Source organism: Eucyclogobius newberryi, unplaced genomic scaffold, assembly GCF_026437365.1.
Source record: "Eucyclogobius newberryi isolate DKJ021-1_F unplaced genomic scaffold, fEucNew1.0.hap1 SCAF_22, whole genome shotgun sequence".
NCBI lineage: Eukaryota > Metazoa > Chordata > Actinopteri > Gobiiformes > Gobiidae > Eucyclogobius > Eucyclogobius newberryi.
This window is the reverse complement of record NW_027315857.1, coordinates 22,021,301-22,040,077: the sequence shown is the minus strand read 5'-3', so window position 1 is coordinate 22,040,077 and position 18,777 is coordinate 22,021,301. Positions and strand designations below refer to the sequence as shown.

Here is an 18,777-nt window from a genome sequence, read left to right as displayed (position 1 = left end):
CATCTCGTCCTGTTTCGCGGCGGGCCCCTGGCGACTATCCCCCCCCCCGAACCCCCCCGCCCGGTCCTGCCTCGTGTCCTAGTTCAACCTGACGACAAAAACAAAAACACAACATTTGGACGCGCTACAAAGAAACAACTGCGGCGGCGGCGGCACAGATTCGGTGGGGCGGAGACGAGCGGGGGACCCCGAACGCATCGTGGCACGGAATGGGGGTCGGGGAAAAAAAAAAAAAACACATACAAATGAGGCCTAAATCCGGGAGCCACGCGCGGACCCAAAAAAAACCCGTGAAGTAAAAATAAGTGGGCCCCGAAGTGACACATTTAAGCAAAAGTTTAGTTTCATGTAAAATTCAAGACGAACATCCCGGTGACAAATGACACAAACAAACCAAAAGGGAACGGCGTAACGAGGAGAGAGGTTTGGGCGGTTTCAGAGTGGCAGCAGCGAGGCTTTCTGCGCCATTCAAACCATGTTATGATGAGATTTGCGGTTCGATCCCGGGTCAGGCTGTGTTCTCATCTTTACACAGACAATTTTATGCGTTTATCGGACAAATGAACAAAGGACTTGAGATGGAACTGCGCAGGACTAAGCATACTGTAGCTCTTTTACCGTATTTTCTGGACTATAAGTCGCACTGGAGTATAAGTCGCACCAGCCAAAAAATGCATGAAAGAGAAGAAAAAAACATATATAAGCTCTGGAGTATAAGTATATAAGTATAAAGATAAGTATAAGTCGCACCCCGGCCAAAACGTGGTGCGACTTGTAGTCCGGAAAATATGGTATATTTTTTTCTTTAGTTGGCAATATGAATGTAATTGAAGTGTCAGAACACGTTACAAAACACAATTTTGTGCCGTTTTTCAGCGCTCTGTGACTAAAAGTATTTTTGAATATTTTTTCCCGTCACTGAGCATAGGGTAAAAAACATTAAAGGCCATTAAAACCTAAATTTGTATGAATCAAAATCAGAAAAAGGTGCAAAATTAAACAAAAATATTATGGCAAAATATATATTAAATAGATAAAATAAAACAATAATAATAATAATGATAATAATAATAATAATAAGGCATGAATAAAAACATATTAAAATACAAATAAAAATAAATGTAAAAAATTATCTTATACTAAATACTTTGACTGAATATATACACACAATTTACAGTTTAGTCACAAGTTTACAAGTAAATTAAATTAAGTTTAAAAGTTTAAAACATTAAAAATAAAACAGTCTTGTGGGGGGCGCTGTCTCCTTTTCCCCCTGGAGACAGTTGCTACGGAAGTGACGCAACGACGCTAAAGATGGCGTCGGTTTCAAACAGCTCCTGCACAACTTCTGCTGTAAGTTCAACCTTTTTACCAAAACTTCACAGATTTCACCGCCGTTTTTGTGAACTTCTACCGCAGGACGTTTCTCTGGATGCTTCGTCCTTCTAAAAGACTCTATAAATGAGAGTTTAAACGCTTTTAATTACGCGAAAAGTGTCATGTTTACAAAGAAAACGCGTGCGGAACCGACATGTCAGAAATCTTTAAACTTTTGCGATTTCAGAACAAATAAACGGGTCAAGCGTGTTGTAAATTTAATCACAGATTCCCGTAAAAGGCTTGTGAATATCACTGCGTTTTATTCACAATTTGTCGACTTTTAAGCGACAAACAGCACCACAAAATCAACCCACAGCAGCTAAATTAACATACAAAAAAGCGACTACACGTTTGTCTGTATTCATTGTGTTTACAGGTGCATTTCAAGAGTTTGTCCGTTGTTTTCTAGGGTGAGTGACGTGCCCGGAGATGCGAGGCGAATCAGCGGGACGCGGGAGGGAAAGTGGCCGAGGGAGGCGCGCCGAGAGCGGGCGGAGCAGCGGCGGCGCGCGGCCCCGGGAGACGGAAGTGACGAGGTGAGCGTTTATTCTATTATTATTATGTTATAAGAGCTACAAAACGACACACTTAATCCGTTATTTCACGCGCCGTCTTGTGCTTTTTCAGCTGAGAAGTAGTTGTGCGCCGTTGTCATAGCGACGGCGCATAAACAATACGTATATCTGTTTTTTTAAAGGTCCTCTCCAAATCTGTCAAATCCGGAAGTTCTATAATTTGCCGGAAACGGATGAATGTTTAGATGTTTGAACTGTTGGTGCCATGGCAACAGTGCTACAGTCATAGACCACATCTTGATTTGTGTTTGTTGGTGTGTTTTAGTGATGTTTGAGCCGCTTTTTAGTCCTTGGTTTGTCTGGTTTAGTCCTGGAAAAAAGTGCAAAGGTAAAATGTAAAAGTTACGGCGCGTTCGCATTTGCACAGTCAAGTTTAGTGACGTTGTCGGATTATTATAATGTCATATTTAGGGATGTCACGATGTCAAGTTTTAGTGTAGCGATTATTGTGAGGAAAAAACGTCACGATTTGAAGGATTATTCATGATTATTGAGACTGTGACGAACAAAAAATAACTTAAAATTTTCTTTGATTTCCGTTGTCTGACGCGTCACTGTTCCTCAAGTTTGTGACCAGTTTTACGAAATAAAACTTTCTGAAAGACGAAATAAAGTTAAATGTGACTAAAAACAGCCAGATTAAAAAAAGTTCTTTACGTTTACATCTATTTTTGGGCGCCAGATTGAACAAAAAATACATAATTTTGCTTCTAAAAGTGTCACAATTGTTATGTGACATCCCCAAATGGTATAATAAGATAAGATAAGATAACCTTTATTTGTTGCAACACAGATTAGGCACAGAAGTATAATAATAAAAAAACAGATACTGTATTTTCTGGACTATAAGTCGCACCAGCCAAAAAATGCATAATAGAGAAGAAAAAACATATATAAGTTGCACTGGAGTATGAAATGCTGTTGCAAGTGTGAAAATAACAAATAATATTACATAAGTCGCTCCGGTGTATAAGTATAAATATAAGTATAAGTCGCACCCCGGCCAAAACTATGAAAAAAAGTGCGACTTTTAGTCAGGAAAATACGGTAACTTATAAAAAACACTCTTGTAGAAAAACTCTCATAAAAAACCTGTTATACTCTTAATAAAAATAATAATAACACTCGTATTTACAGCTGTTAGTTATAAGTAAGTCGTTTTTGATATTTCCATTAACGCAGAGGAAACGGTCGCTACGTTTCCCCCCGATAACGCCGGTTTGTTCCGTCCGCAGGCCGAAGGAGGTCCCGCCGTCCTCGAGCGGGAGGCGGAGCGAGACGGGGCAAGTTCCGGGGCAGGTTCCGGGGCAGGTTCCGGGGCAGGTTCTGGGCGGAGGTCGGGCGGAGGAGGACGTGACCGCGGAGCTCAGGTGGAGAGTGAACCGTGTTGAGAAGGAGAAGCTGCAGCTGACGTCTGCGCACAACCGGCAGGTAAAGAACGAGGAGAAGAGACGAGTTTAAAAAGTCTAATTCAACTTTATCTCAGACTCACGGCCCGTTTTAACATAAAGGCTGCAACCAACAGAGTTTTTAAAGTGATTTATTTATTTATGTTGTTAAATTGAGGTTTTTAAATGCTTTTATAGCCAGATTAAGGTGAAATATGCTGACTGAATGATGTTAGATTATTATTATTATTTATTTATTGTTAAATTGAGGCATAATAATAATAATAAAGAAAAATAATAGTAATACAAATAATTTATAGTAATAAAAATGGAAAATAATGATAATAACAATAATAGTAATAGTAATAGAAATAATAAATAATAATACAAAAACAAAATAATACTACACTGTGTAAGTACAGTAAGACTGAGGCTGGTTGTGTTGCAGGTGTGCTCTCTGGAGGCGGAGCTGGCCCGGTTGCGCTCGGCGGTGGAGCGCGGCGAGGCCGAGAGGGCGGAGCTTCAGTTCGAGATCACAGTCTGTCTCCGAGAAACGGAGAAAGAGGCGACGGCCAACAGAGACCTGCAGCGGGAAAGGGACACGCTCCACGGTACAAACTCCATGTTCACTTCATGTGTTCACGTGAACCTGCCGCGCCGCACATTTTATCACCACAAAACATCCTTAAAGTGACGTATGACAGGTTTTTACGATTTTCTAATTCTGACTTTATTTGGTGTATTTATACTTTGATTGATTTTATGAACGTTGAAAAATCTGTAGAAAAATGACAGGAAGTGACATCACACCGGGGACACTCGTTCCAGTCAAAGTTTATGCAGAATTTACACAAAGAAACAACTTTTTTGACTCTAAACATGAATTCAACAAAATAAAGTCGCTCTCATATATTTTTGTTTTTCAAATTAAAATTAAAATGGTGACATTAGAGTTTTTGCCCAGTGTTTGCTGGGTAATTTCCTAGTGTGATGTCATCAATTACGAACAGGAAGTGAAATTATAAAACTAAAAAAATTAGCTATTCTGAGACAAACAAAACAAAAAACAAAAGTGGCAACAAAATAAACAAAAATGGCAACAACAAGAAACTAAAATTGCAACAAAAAACAAACAAACAAAAAAACATGTTCTAATAAAAAACAAAAATACCCCCCCAAAAAAATAAAAAAAAAGTATAAGTGAGTCATCGGTAATGCAGAAGTGAGTCATATATATTTGTCTAAAACTGAATGTCCCGCCCGTCTCTCAGCGCGTCAGGCCGAGCTGGAGCACAGCCTCTCAGACCTCCGCTCGGCCCTGGACCGGACCCTCCAGGGCCGAGAGCAGGACCAGAAGAGTCTGCGGCGCGAGCTGGAGGAGCGCGACACACTCGTCCAGAGGCTGAGCGACGACAACGGACAACTGCACTCGCTGCTCACGGTAACTAAGACACACGCCACGGTTTCACGCGCCGGGTCTTTGGGGAGGCGCGGCTTTCAGATCACGCGTGTTCTCCCGCTCAAACCTGCAAATATGAGTCGAAATATGAATGAAAAGTAAGAATGCTAAAGGCGTGTAAGTCCCCCTCCCGGACTCCAGGGTGCGCTCTTGTGCAGGATCAGAAACAGGCCCTGGAGCAGAGCGAGCAGAGGATGAAGGAGCTGCAGCGCGACGCCGAGAAGGAGCAGGAGGTGAAGCGACGCCACGGCGACGAGCTGCGTTACCTCAGCAACCGAGAGAAACGTCTGCGGGTCGACAAGGAGGTAAACAGGAAATGGCTCAAGAATATGTATTTACACAGAAAATTAAAGACGTGAGTACCGTATTTTCCAGACTATAAGTTGCACCTTTTTTCATAGTTTTGGCCGGAGTGCAACTTTATACTTATATACTTATACTCCGAACTTATACTTATACTCCGGAGCGACCTATATGTGATATTATTTGTTATTTTCACACTTGCAACCGCATTTCATACTCCAGTGCAACTTATACATGTTTTTTTCTTCTATATTATGCATTATTTTGGCTGGTGCGACTTATACTCCGGTGCGACTTATACTCCCGTGCGACTTATACTCCGGTGCGACTTATACTCCGGTGCGACTTATACTCCGGTGCGACTTATACTCCGGTGCGACTTATACTCCGGAGCGACTTATACTCCGGATAATACGGTACATTAATGCTAGAGTCGTTTTACCTAATGCAATCCTCACCGTGGCCAGCCGGGGGAGACAAATCATACGTGTTCTGGCTGAAAATGACAGACTTTGATTTCACGTTTCTTTGCGCGAACAGTTTGCGGAGCAGAAGATTAAGACGTTGGAGACGAACATCGAGGCGGAACGAGCCGCTCACCTGGAGTCCAAGTTCAACTCCGAGATTGTCCAGGTCTGAAGGACGAACACGTCAAATGTGACTTTGGGCGGGGGACATACTGACAGGTGCGTGTTTGTCCAGCTGCGCTTCAGGGACCTGGAGGCGGCGCTGGCAGTGGAGCGGTCCAGCCTGCAGGAGGCGACGTGCAGCGCCGAACAGCTGAAGGAGCACGTGCAGGAGGCAGAGAAGAAGAGTGAGCAGGAGCAGCAGAGGAGCAGCCAAGCGCTCGCACAACTGCACAGGTAAACACCTACAGGTGAAACGTCTCTGTGTACACAAGCACACGTACAGGTGAAATGTCTCTATGTCCACAAGGACATGCGTACAGGTGAAACGTCTCTATGTACACAAGCACACGAACAGGTGAAACCTCTATGTCCATAAACATACAGGTGAAACGTTTCTATGTACACAAACTCACGTACAGGTGAAACGTCTCTGTACATAAACATACAGGTGAAACATCTCTATGTACACAAACTCACGTACAGGTGAAACGTCTCTGTCCATAAACATACAGGTGAAACATCTCTATGTACACAAACTCACGTACAGGTGAAAGGTCTCTGTCCATAAACATACAGGTGAAACTACAGGCAAAACGTCTCCAAATGTCCACAAAACTACAGGTGAAATGTCTCTGCCCATAAACATACAGGTGAAACGTCTCTAAATGTCCACAATCGTCCACACACAGGTGAAACGTCTCTAAATGTCCACAAATGTCCACATACATGTGAAACGTCTCTAAATGTCCACAAATATCCACGAACAGGTGAAACGTCTCTAAATGTCCACAAATGCACACATACAGCTGAAACGTCTCTTCCAGGTTGCAGTTGGAGTTTGAACAGTGCAGATCCGACCTGGGCGCGGCTTTGGAAAGTGCAAAGCGGACGAGCTCTGACCTCAGCGTCGCTCTGGAAACGGAGAAACATGTGACCTCACGTCTCAGGGGGGAAGTTGAAGACGAGAGGCGGCGAGGAGAAAGCACGACGTCACAGCTCCAACAGGTCTTTCACTGGTAGCAGAAACGTCTCTTCTTCTGTCTGCTCTTTTTACACTGTTCTGTTCTTTCCAACCTCAAGTTATTACAATCGTTTTAATCAAATGTTTCTTCTCAGGTGACGGAGAATGTGAGCGCGACACGAGACGCCTTCAATAAGTTTGTACAAGATGTAAAAGAAACGCTTCAGCAGTATTTAGGTAACGTTTGGCCATTAACGACTGCATTTTAGACAGTTTACAATGTTATAAATGTCGTGTGGCTCTGTGTTGTGTCTGCAGCAGAGGATTCTGGGAGTTGGAGTCCTGAAGAGACGGCAGAGAAGCTGAAGATGATGCTCTGCTCCCAAAAACAGAGTCAAGAGGAGGCCAACAAACAGGTTCAGGACTTTTTGTCTTTGTTTTTGGCACTGATTTTGCCAATTATGATTATTATTTATCATTATATTTATTGGCATTAAATCTATTTAGCATTTATTCAAGTGTTTAAGTTACAAATTAAAAGAAAGTACCTTTAAGCGTAAATTAAATTATGGCTTAAAGTGACGCCTACAGGTAAAATGTAGTTAAGATAAATATATTTAGAATTTTGCTAAAAATTATAAAAATGAATATCAAATGTTTTAGGTTGTTAATTGCACTTCCTGTTTGTAATTGATGACATCGCATCAAGATAATTACCCAGCAAACACTGGGCCAAAACTCATCTAATGTCACAATTTTTTTAGATTGACAAATAAAAATATAAGAGAGTGACTTTATTTTGTTGAATTGTAATGTTTAGAGAGTAAAAAAAAAAGTTGTTTCTTTGTGTAAATTTGGCATAAATTTTGACCTGGTGTGATGTCACTTCCTGTCAATATTCTACACATTTTTCAACATTTTCTCCACAAATACCTGCTCGATCGGCGTAAAACTATAATTTATATGCACAACGGGTTTAAATACACCAAATAAAGTCAAAATTTGAAAATCGTAAAAACCCGTCGTACGTCACTTTAAGAAGCGGCGTGTCGGACGACCAGCAGGGGGCGCGTCTAACCCATTTGTCTTTTCCAGATCGAGGATTTGCTGTTCGCCTCTGAGCAGCTCCTGGATCAGAACCAGGCGCTGAAGACTTTGAGCTCGCAGCAGAAAGTTCAAATAGAGGTAAATAAGTACTTGTAGTAGTAGTTTTTGTAACAGTAACGGTGAGTTTTGAAAAATATGTGAGTTCCAGAAGGTGCATAGTGTGTAAAGCTAAAAGTAAAAATACCAGTAGTTGTAATAAGAGCAGTAGAAGTTGTAATATCCATGCGTTTTGACAGGAAACCGATCAGTTGTTGGGGGAGCTGAAGCAGGAAGTGACACGCCTGCAGACGGAGGGCTGTGATTGGTCGAGCCTGAGCCGGCAGCTTCAGGTGGAGCTTCAGCGAGAACGTGACGAGAGGAGACGAGAGCGGGACAAGGCGGAGGAACAAGTGTGCGTCGCCACCAAGCAGCAACTCCAACAGGAAGAGGTGTGTTTTATTTAAGAGGCGGAGTTTAGTTCACGGATTACTCTATTTTTCACATTTCACATGTACTCGTATTTTATAAATTAATTTAAAATGTTTTTTTAAAAATGCAAAACTAAAATATCAAATACAGTGTCTATAAAAAGAAATCCTAAAAATATTTCAGAATAGTTTTTTAAAGATTTCACAATGAAGGGAAAAAAATCTGAATTTTTAAAAAAGGATTTCACAACTTAAAAACAAATATTTCCCTTTTTTTTAAGGATTTCACAATGAAAAAAAAACAAAATTTAACTTTTTTTAAAAAAAGGATTTCAATTTAAAACAAAAAAGATTTCTTAGTTTTTTGAGAAAATAGACACACCTTACTTTCTCATTTACTTTTCTTTATTCATAAACATGATTTAGTTGTTCTGCTGAACTTAAAAACATTCCTGGAGTTGTGCTGACCTTGTTCCTGTCCTCGTTGCCGCTGGGCCTTGACGCAGTCCCAGTACGAGCCCCTTTATTACATTACTTCCCTTTTAATCGCGCTGCCAGGGGCTCACGTTAAACTCGTTACTCCGTGTTTCCAGCGGAGTCGTTCAACATTTACAGATTTAGTTTTTGGCGACTTCTTCTCAAAATGTCCTCTCTGTTTTGGGCCAGGCTCGCGTGTCCTCCCTGCACGACCTCCTCCAGCGTCTCCAGCCCCAGAGCATCATGGGAACTCTCTCCTGGGACGAGCTGTGGATACGAGTCTGCCAACGAGTCGACCAGATCAAGGCGGACCTGCACCAGGCCGAGCACCAGGTCAGAACTGTGCTCGGATGCCCTCCCGTCCTCCCGTGTTACTGTGTAGAGCCTCAGAGCTGTGCATGAGCTGGCCACAGGGGGCAGTAGTGACCACGGCACTACGTGAACGCTTAAATAATAATAATAAATGTTTTCCAGGCTCCTTTCCAACTTAAGTGCTCTAAAAACTGCCTCTGTTTGTGTTTCTTGTTGCTCCTTTCCTTCTGGTCAATTCTCTAACTGACTTTGAACGCCCTCTGCTGGTTGTTTACCAGAACACAGCCTTGACATTAGAGATGGTCTAAAGAAAAAATGCAGTGACCTTAACTTTTATTTATATATATATATATATATATATATATATATATATATATATATTAGAACATAAAACATCAGAAACAACAACATAATAATAATCATAATTTAAATGAGTAAATACAATTAATAATGAATATAATACTACTACTAATACTAACGCTGACGCTAATGCTAATGCTAATACTATTACTACTAATATTAATACTACTAATACTAATATTAATACTACTAATACTAATGCTAATACTACTACTACTACTGATAATAATAAAAAATAAATAATAATAAAAAACACAAAAAACATAAATAACGATCTGGACCAGGGAGAACTTAAAGTAAATAAAGGCATAAAAATAGAAAATAAGGGAGTGGCATAAAAAGAAAAGAAGAACTAGAATTAGAGCATATTAAGTTCAGAATAATTGTCCCATTTTGTCCATTGTTTTTGAAATGTCTATTTTCAAGTTGAGTCCTGAGGTTATTTTTTCCATTGTGCGTGTGTCTGTTATGAGTCTAGTCCTTTATCATCAGTGCAGTTTGAGTCATCCACGTCTTTTTGTGAAGGCCCCGGCTTTATGTTCATTAAGCACATGTGAAAGTGAAGCATAAATGAGCCTTTTAAGTTGTAATAAAGGCAGATCTGCAGATTGTGTTCTACCATTCCCATCTCTGCCCAGCGGGTGGTGCTGTTGTGTCATCAAATCAATCTGCTATAAGTCTATAATAAGCTATAAGTGCTATAAGTCAATCTTCTATAAGTCTTGTCTTATCTGGCGCTATCTGTGGGTTGCAGAATGATGAGAATTTAGTGCTGTTACAATTTAAAACTCAATATATCATTTGAATGTGAAAACGTCTGAAAGTGTTCCAAAGCCGTCCGGACTCTTCTCGATGCGTTTGTCTCGATGCGTTTGTCCAGGTTTTGTCACTGCAGAGCGTTCTTTCTCGCCTGGAGGACAAAGTGAGGCGCCGAGAGGCCGAGCTGAGCAGGAAGCACCAGCACGCGGTGTCTGAGCTGCAGCGCCACCTGCAGGTAGAGGTCACAAAAGCCCCGACTCAGGATTCTGCACCAAAACTCCAAGAATATTGTGGTGTTTTTCAGTCGAGCCGCTCAGAGTGCTGTTCGCTGCAGGGTCGCGTGACCTCGCTGACCTCCGACCTCTCGACTCTCTGCGACGAAGCCGGGAGGTTCCAGTGGGCGTGTCTTCTGCTGGGAGGGGCCCTCGCGCACACACAGGTGAGCAGTGGCTCTCACCCTGCTGGTGCTTTCCAGAGGTGAGCTTCAGTCAGGTTACAACAGGACTGAACAGGTTTTAACAGAGGGCGGGGCTTACCGTATTTTCCGGACTATAAGTCGCACTGGAGTATAAGTCGCACCAGCCAAAAAATGCATAATAGAGAAGAAAAAAACATATATAAGTCGCACTGGAGTATGAAATGCAGTTGCAAGTGTGAAAATAACTAAAAATATCACATATAAGTCGCTCCGAAGAATAAGTATATAAGTATGAATATAAGTATAAGTCGCACCCCGGCCAAAACTATTAAAAAAAGTGCGACTTATAGTCCAGAAAATACGGTACTCCGTTCAGCGCATATGAAGTTGAGTTTTGCACACCAGCTCCTTAGATTGAAAATGACTTAGCCTTTGAAACGTTTGTGTGTACAACGTTTCAGCTTCATTAAAACACAGATATTGCAATATTGTGGTCTGATTGCCTGATGTCCCTCTTGCGCCTCAGACTCGTCTCCAGCGCCTGTCTGAGCAGAAGGCGTTTCTCGGCGGCGCTCTGTCTGAACGCGACGCGCTGGAGCAGGAGGTCAGGGCCCTGGTGGAGGCTCTGGAGGCCGACGAGGGCGACGCCCAGCAGCCGTGGAGGAGGAAGTCGGCGCAGAGGAGGTGGAGGCGGGCCTTCCACGCGGTGACGGCGCTCAGGAAGTGGAGCGTGCTGGGGAAGTCGAGCCGCGTGGTGTTCGGACCGCAGCTGGGCGGGGCTTGTGCTGTGGGCGTGTCGCTGTGCGGAGACGCTACGGCAAGAAATGAGGGACAAACCGGTATTTATATCTTACTCCACTGGCAAACTATTCATCTTGAACTAAAAGTGTTATGTGTATTAAAGGAACTGTACGTAACATGAAAAATAACAATCATGATTCAAGTTTCAAAAGTGCAGAAATATCACTTTATATTCTTGTTTGGAGATTTTAGCTTGATAATAATAATGCTGATGATTATTATATATTATTATTTTTTATTATTCTCATCAAGTTTTATTACCATTTGAATATTTTTTTGTCAAAGAAACCGTAAGTCGGGAGGTGTGTCTTGCTCAGTGGCTCCGGTCCAAACATCTGTCCACCGTGGTGCTGTCCTCCATGGCTGACCTCCAGGGGGCGCTCTCAGGTCAAACAAACACTGAAAAATGCCTGGTCCTGTCTTGTTTTTGTTAATTTTTGAAAAATTGAAAAATACAGTAAATACAATAAATACCGTATTTTCCGGGGTGCGACTTATACTTATATTTATACTTATACTTATACTCCGGAGCAACTTATATGTGATATTATTTGTTTTTTTCTTCTCTATTATGCATTTTTTGACTGGTGCGACTTATTGTCCAGAAAATATGGTACAATAAATACAATAATTACAATAAATACAAATATTTAAAATTTAATGCATTTGCGTTTTTTAAATTTGGGATTTAGCTGATAAAAAGACACATTTATAGTTTAATATTATTCAATTGAATCTCTGTTTTAATCTCTGTTCTCAGTCGTCCCATGTTACGTTCTTTTGTGAAATGTCAACATGCGCACGATTGGTTCCCTCTCCATCCATAGGCTCCTCCCCTCAGGGCGTGCTCGCGGCGGTTCGGTCCGGTTTGTCGTCCCTCTTGAGTCTCCTCCTCGACCAATCGGACGTCACGAGCGAGCAGAGCCGTCCAATCAGGCGGCCGGCAATGCAACCTCACATGCAGGTAAGGGGAGGGGCTTCGGTGTGTTTTAATTTATTCAAGAATCATGTTGTTTCTTTGTTCATTATTAGAAAATGCATGTAAGACACTACTTTCACAATGGCTGGTAAAGCTCCAAGATGAATTGTAACGAGATCAAAATCATAATACACTAAATATGTCAGACTTTATAACAAACACTGCTAGCCCTGAACATGTGCAATACTGATGTAACCATGTGCAATACCTGTAAATAAGAGTGTTCTATTTTGTTTTTATTCTGTTTACTTACCTGCTAATTGTATTACCTAGTCTTGTGCTAGCTATTTTTACTTTATTTTATTTTATTCTATTATCATTATTTTATTATTATTATCTTATTTTTATCTTTATCTTTTAAATTTGTATTAATCTATTTTATTTTATTTCCCCCCCTCCATTCCCTATTAAGATAGGTGAAGAGTTTTGTTAATAAGAGTTTTTTTTGTTTTTGTTCATAAGAGTTCTATTAAGAGTGTGTTTTTTGAAACTTCCTATGATCTGTCCTTTCCTCCTGTTTCTACTGCAGTGGAACAACCACATTTCCCCTTGTGTGGATATTAAAGGATTATCTTATCTTAACTTATCTTAACGTTAGCACATTGTAAACGCTGCAGTTTTGTCAGAATCAAACATGTCAGTACTGGTAAAAATAAAGAAAAATAACACATTAAATACTGTATAACCGCACCTTTTTTCATTTCATTGTTTTGGCCGGGGTGCGACTTATATTTATACTTATACTCCAGTGCGACTTATATATGTTTTTTTTCTTCTCTATTATGCATTTTTTGGCTGGTGCGACTTATAGTCCGGAAAATACGGTATTATAATGTTGTATGTAGAGGACTAAAGGTCTGTTAACCCTCTACAAACATGTTCTGAATGCAGGTTTTCTCTCAAAGTTACACGCAATTACAGTCTTTTCAAAAAATACCTGATGATTGTATTTACCGTGAACCTTGTTACGCTTTTAATCCGCGCTGTGGTTTGGTCCAATCAGGAGCTCGTATCCAGGCTGCGGCAGCACTTCCTGGATTTCAGCCAACGACTGCACGCGACCGAAGTGGAGAGGCGGAGCTTACGACTGGAGCTGAACAGTTTGCGACGAGCGGCGAAGAAGAGGGAGGAAGAGGCCGACAAAACGGTGCTTAGTTCACCCAAAAAAGCTTCTTAGTGAAGTAGAGACATAGACCATGATTATGCATTTGGTTCATTGTAAAGTTACGGTTCAGTCATAGAAACGGGACCATTGACTTCCTGTACTTTAGAACTGATTCACTTTTTATAATGACATTTCACTGTCACGTTTTTATTTTTGAAAAGTTTGAAAAATCTACGTTTTGCGCTCAGATTTGTCAAATATTCACGCTAAGTTCAGGGATGTGGGCAGGGATAGGTGGTAGGTTAACGCCGGGATTTTCTGAGCTTCGAGCCTCAGTTGCATTGGCATTACGGGATTAACTCCAACATGTATGAATCGTATCAAAATACAACTTTGACTAAACTAATGATGAGGAAATTAGGTTAATTTGCATTATGCGTCTCCTTCAAGGCTACATGCCGTTCCATTAAAGGGCACGTATAGACCCCCTGTTCTGACATTGTTACCTCATTAAAAACATACCTGGAGTAGCATTTAGCTTCATTCGAGCTAGTTTGAGGAATCCTGGTTAGAAAGTCCCCTCCCCTCCGACCGTTAAAAACCATTCCACAATTACCGTATTTTCCAGACTATAAGTCGCACCGTTTTTCATAGTTTTGGCCGGTGTGCGACTTATACTTATATATACTTATACTCCAGAGCGACTTATATGTGATATTTTTTGTTATTTTCACACTTGCCACCGCATTTCATACTCCAGTGCTTCTTATATATGTTTTTTCTTCTCTATTATGCATTTTTTGGCTGGTGCGACTTATACCCCGGTGCGACTTATACTCCGGAAAATATGGTACTGATGTTTTTTCCCATCTGAGAATAGTTTCTGCTGTTTTTAAGTCCATAAATCATCTCCAGACTCGCTCCGTGCTTTCCCGTCGTGGTCTTATGTTCACTACAACTGCACGCTGGAAACGGAAAGCATGTTGAGTGGTGGCGCCATCTAGTGGCTGCAGGGGGAAATCACACCGTTTGGAGTACTGGAAATGGCCAAAGATCTCAGGGTCATTTTCTTTCATCATAAAAAGTTTCTTTTTCAGTTCTAAACCATGAAATGCCAAACTAAAGGTCTTCAAGAGCATGTTTAAAGGCTGATGCAATAGAAATAAAGGGTCATATCTCCCCTTTAAGGTTGTTGAATCTGCAGTTCTGTTTCCTCAGGTCCCGTCAGAGCAGTTCGACGCAGTTTGCTCCGAGCTCCAGGAGGCGCTGTGTCGCGAACAGGAGGCTCAGGGTCTGGTGCACGAGCTCAACTCGCAGCTGCACCAACTGCGAAACAACGCGGAGGCGCTCGACGCTCGGACGGCCGAGGCGCAGGCGGCGCGCGAGCAGACGACGCAGGTCAGAGGTCACGGGGAAGCGGCTTTTGTGATTGATGCGAATGTGATGTGACTAAAGGCGGTTTGAAGCAGGTTTTTCGAGTGGTTAGTCTTGACAAAGGTTTTCTTCCTGTGTCGGTGAAAAGACGTCAAGTTGCCAAAACGGGAGATACCAAAACATTTTTTTAAAGGGGATATATTATGTTTTTTTTCATGTTCTTAGTATTGAAGTGCAACAAAAGTAGATACTAATTTTACATTTTGTTCTTTGTAAACCTCACGATTGATCTAAAACGGCTTGAAAATAGAGACGGATCCATTTACTTCCTGTTTAAACCGCAGAACTGATAAGCCCCGCCTCTTCGTAGTGACACATTTCACTGTAACAAGCAGCAGATTGACTTTTGCATGTTTTATTCATATTCAGTGATTTTAGAATTCTACATGTGTCACTTCGAAGTGTAATTATTCAACTAATCACGACTAAGTACAGAGATGTGGGCGGGGATAGGGGGTAGGTGAAAACGGGATTTAATTTTTTGCATGATATGTCCCTTTTTAAACCTTTTTTTCTTTTTCTTTTTTTTACTTTGCTGCTCCTCTTTCTTCCTCTCAGCTCCTCTCGGACGCTCGCCGCGACGTTTGCCGTAAAGACCGCTCGCTGAGGATTCTGGGTAAACACCTGTCCGCGGTCCAAAAGGAGAAACGGCAGCTGGAGGCGAGGCTTCGTGAGGCGCAGGACGAGCTACAAAACGCCACAACGTACGAGTTCACACCGGGAACAACAAATCACAGCCACGAGACCGTCATTTTAACCTTTTTATGTTTCTTTTTTTTAGGCGTAAAGAGCAGCTGATGGAGATGATGAGGAACGCGGAGAGAAGCTGCGCACAGGTAAAACAGACTCCCGAACACATTTGAAATTCAAAAGTGAGGAAACACCGGCGTCTCGTTGTTTCCCGCAGTTCAGGGAAAGTCTCGTCCAATCGCGTCGCCCCCCGTGCTCCAAACCCCGCCTCCTGACGTTCCCCGAGTCGCCGAGCGGGGCAGAGGGCATCGTGGGAGATCCGGGTGTGGTCGCCTGTCAGGTAAAAAGGAAAGAAAGAAGTCTGCGAAGAAAATGTGAATGTAATGTTTAAATAAGCTGTAATATACGCGGCATAACGACATTAAAACTGGTCTGAATCAGGATTATACTGTAGTGTGTCTCAGGGCTAAACAGTGAGACACTGTTACAGACAAAAGGAGTAAAAACAGTCAGTTTGGTTTAAAAATTACAGTATTTTCCGGACTATAAGTCGCACCAGCCAAAAAATGCATAATAAAGAAGGAAAAAAACATATGTCGCACCTTTTTTCATAGTTTTGGCCGGGGTGCGACTTATACTTATATTTATATACTTATACTCCGGAGCGACTTATATGTGATATTATTTGTTATTTTCACACTTTTTCTTCTCCATTATCCATGTTTTGGCTGGTGCGACTTATAGTCCGGAAAATACGATATTTATCCAGGACATAAGACGCGACAGATACCTGTGGATTGTACTTGACAAATTTACCAGACATTATGTCAAATTGAATGATTTAAGGAAATTTCTCTTGACGTCTCTTGCACTATTCTTTTTGTTTTTGGTCTTTTCACTCTCTGTGTCCTGTTCTGTTCTTTTTTCTTATATTTATATGTATGTTTAATAAAAGAAGAGGGAAATTTAAAACATTTTTTAGACTAGACGACCAAAAAAGAAGGAATTCAGATATATATTTCTGGAGTTGCCTGTTCCCATTTCCAGAGTCTCCTGTCCAGCGTGGCTCTCCTGTCGCAGACCATGTCCTCCAGAGCTGATTGGCTGGAGCAGGAAGTCTCCGCCCACCAGAGTCACGTGACCGCCCTGCGCAGCGAGCTACATGACGCCTGCCTCCGCCACAACCAGGCCTTCACCCCGGTGAGAAATGCTCCATGTGCTATCTTAATGCGATTCTCTTAAAGCAGCGCTGTGGAACTTTTCTGGACGCAATTTTGAGCAATAAAATCACGCAGGATTAAAGTGCCCATGAGACGTTTTTATCATTTTCTAATTTTGACTTTATTTGAAGGGACAGTTCCTGTTGTGAATGTAAAAGATGGTTTTTCACTCGTCAAGTTTCAGTGTGCGAAGAAAGGATTGAAAAAATGTGTGGACAGGAAGTAGAGCAGGGTTTCAAAACACTGATGACATCACAAGGAGACTCAGAAGTCCACACAAACGTTCATACCTTTTCTGACCCTTTAAACATTAATTCAACAAATAAATAAACTGTTTTTCGTGTGTCATATTATAATGTTCATATATAATTCTCGTCCGGTGCATTTCTCCGTCCATAACAAATGACCTGTTTGACTTATAAGTTGGTGTTTGGCATCGATCTTTTCTTCAGACTGTTAGCTACAGAATGAGACCATCCACCATTTTTTTCTGTCCACGGGTTTGTTTTTTACAGCCTCCGGGGAAAAAAATGCGCCGCTTCCGATGCACGCGGTCTACTTGTTTACATCCTCATAGCGCGTGCTTAAGATGATGTAGAACACTTTGATTGACATATTATTCTAGCCAATGAGCCAAGCTTTCGAACGGTGGGTGGGTTTTAGTAAAGAGCCAGTTTTTTCGACGTGCGGCCACAAGATTTTACGCATCACGTTTTCTGATTTTATTAGCCGTTTGGACGCGCATTTTGTTAGCTATGTGTATTATTATATCAATACAAAAATAAAATGAAAATCTTATTAATTTCTTTTTTTCCCCACCTTTATATGGGAAATTCATGGGTAAACTCATATTTACACATTTTCACATACATTGTTTTTAGAAGTTATAATAGATATTAGTGGCGTACAAAACATCAAAATGTATGTTTTATGATCATAGAGGAGCTAAAATTGTAATAAAACACAGTTGGCACATATTTGGATCACTTGTTCCGAATATACTTTTTAATACAAAAAGGTCAACAGCACCAAAATGCCTGTTCCTAAAGATCTGAAACTTTACACAGTTGTTGTCAACAAGATAAAGATAAACATCATGTACAGTGAACAGCATATGCACACAATGAAGTATGTCATGCTCAGGACCATTACAAATTGACAATATTAAGGCAAAACTAAAAAAAGGATGTTTTGTTTATATTTGGGCTTCTGTAGTGTAAGTTCTGAAGCCCTGACAGTGTTCATGTGCACATCTGCAGAAACTAGAAGCTTTCTAATGATGCATCACACTCACATGTGGGCTGTAAGATCCTCTTTTAATAAGCAATGCCATTTGGGTCCAACCTTTGTGCATAGGGCGGATGGTAACTTGTTGCCCATTTGTTGTCCAATGAGTCAAGTTTAATGATGTACTGTGGAACATTCATCATTCATCATATTACTATGGAAACAAGCATGTAGTATTTTTAGTATTTTTAGTTTAATCATTGTTAATCATTGTTAATCATTTGTTTCTACGCACAGATCCAATGTACCTGGAAAGCAGAAAAGGGATAAATAAAATGGCACAATTGTTGAATAAAAATTATTTCATGATTTTTTAGTTTAATTTGTGCTGTAGAAAATGTACAAACTGAAAATATAAGTGACTGCTGTACGTCTAGATGTAATAACATGCGTTGTATGTTTTTTAGGTGTCGTTTATTGACGTCGAGCCGGTTCCTGGCGGCGATTTGCTGAAGGGTGTCGCAGTCATCTGAAGACCCGCCCCCTCAGACCCGCCCATTCTGACCAAACCCCGCCCCCTCTGACCATTTGCACTCCCAAAAATCCCTTAGAAGAAAAGAACTTTCACCTTTTTGTTTCAAAGGTTGACTTCACTGTCGAAGTCTGAGGAATAAAGTCTGGCGGTAATGCAACACTTGGATGCCAACCGCAATAAAACAACAACAACAACAACAACAACTGTTGATGAGATGTCAAAATAAAACATACTTATAATGAGTAATTTGA

At 41.2% G+C, this 18,777-nt stretch overlaps 1 protein-coding gene across 1 annotated transcript; it reads left to right on the top strand.

Moving 5' to 3' along the window:
* The first annotated feature begins 1,312 nt into the window (after positions 1-1,312).
* Positions 1,313-18,717, top strand: ccdc171 (coiled-coil domain containing 171). Its single transcript, XM_072459348.1, has 26 exons — positions 1,313-1,353; positions 1,790-1,916; positions 3,191-3,386; positions 3,792-3,954; positions 4,615-4,784; positions 4,961-5,107; positions 5,646-5,738; positions 5,808-5,968; positions 6,559-6,739; positions 6,851-6,932; positions 7,014-7,111; positions 7,791-7,880; positions 8,039-8,230; positions 8,876-9,019; positions 10,239-10,352; positions 10,422-10,556; positions 11,062-11,374; positions 11,622-11,723; positions 12,164-12,300; positions 13,319-13,462; positions 14,639-14,818; positions 15,413-15,558; positions 15,636-15,690; positions 15,762-15,884; positions 16,592-16,744; positions 18,459-18,717. Exons 2-26 carry the CDS (start codon positions 1,810-1,812, stop codon positions 18,522-18,524), a joined length of 3,492 nt encoding a protein of 1,163 aa, XP_072315449.1. The 5' UTR covers positions 1,313-1,353; positions 1,790-1,809; the 3' UTR covers positions 18,525-18,717.
* The last annotated feature ends 60 nt before the right edge of the window (positions 18,718-18,777 follow it).

Excerpts from the sequence above, each read along its gene's own strand:
- ccdc171 (XM_072459348.1), top strand. The coding sequence starts at position 1,810 with ATGCGAGGCGAATCAGCGGGACGCGGGAGGGAAAGTGGCCGAGGGAGG. Across the intron at positions 7,112-7,790 it reads AAGAGGAGGCCAACAAACAG|ATCGAGGATTTGCTGTTCGC; the intron begins GTTCAGGACTTT and ends TGTCTTTTCCAG. Across the intron at positions 16,745-18,458 it reads ACAACCAGGCCTTCACCCCG|GTGTCGTTTATTGACGTCGA; the intron begins GTGAGAAATGCT and ends TATGTTTTTTAG.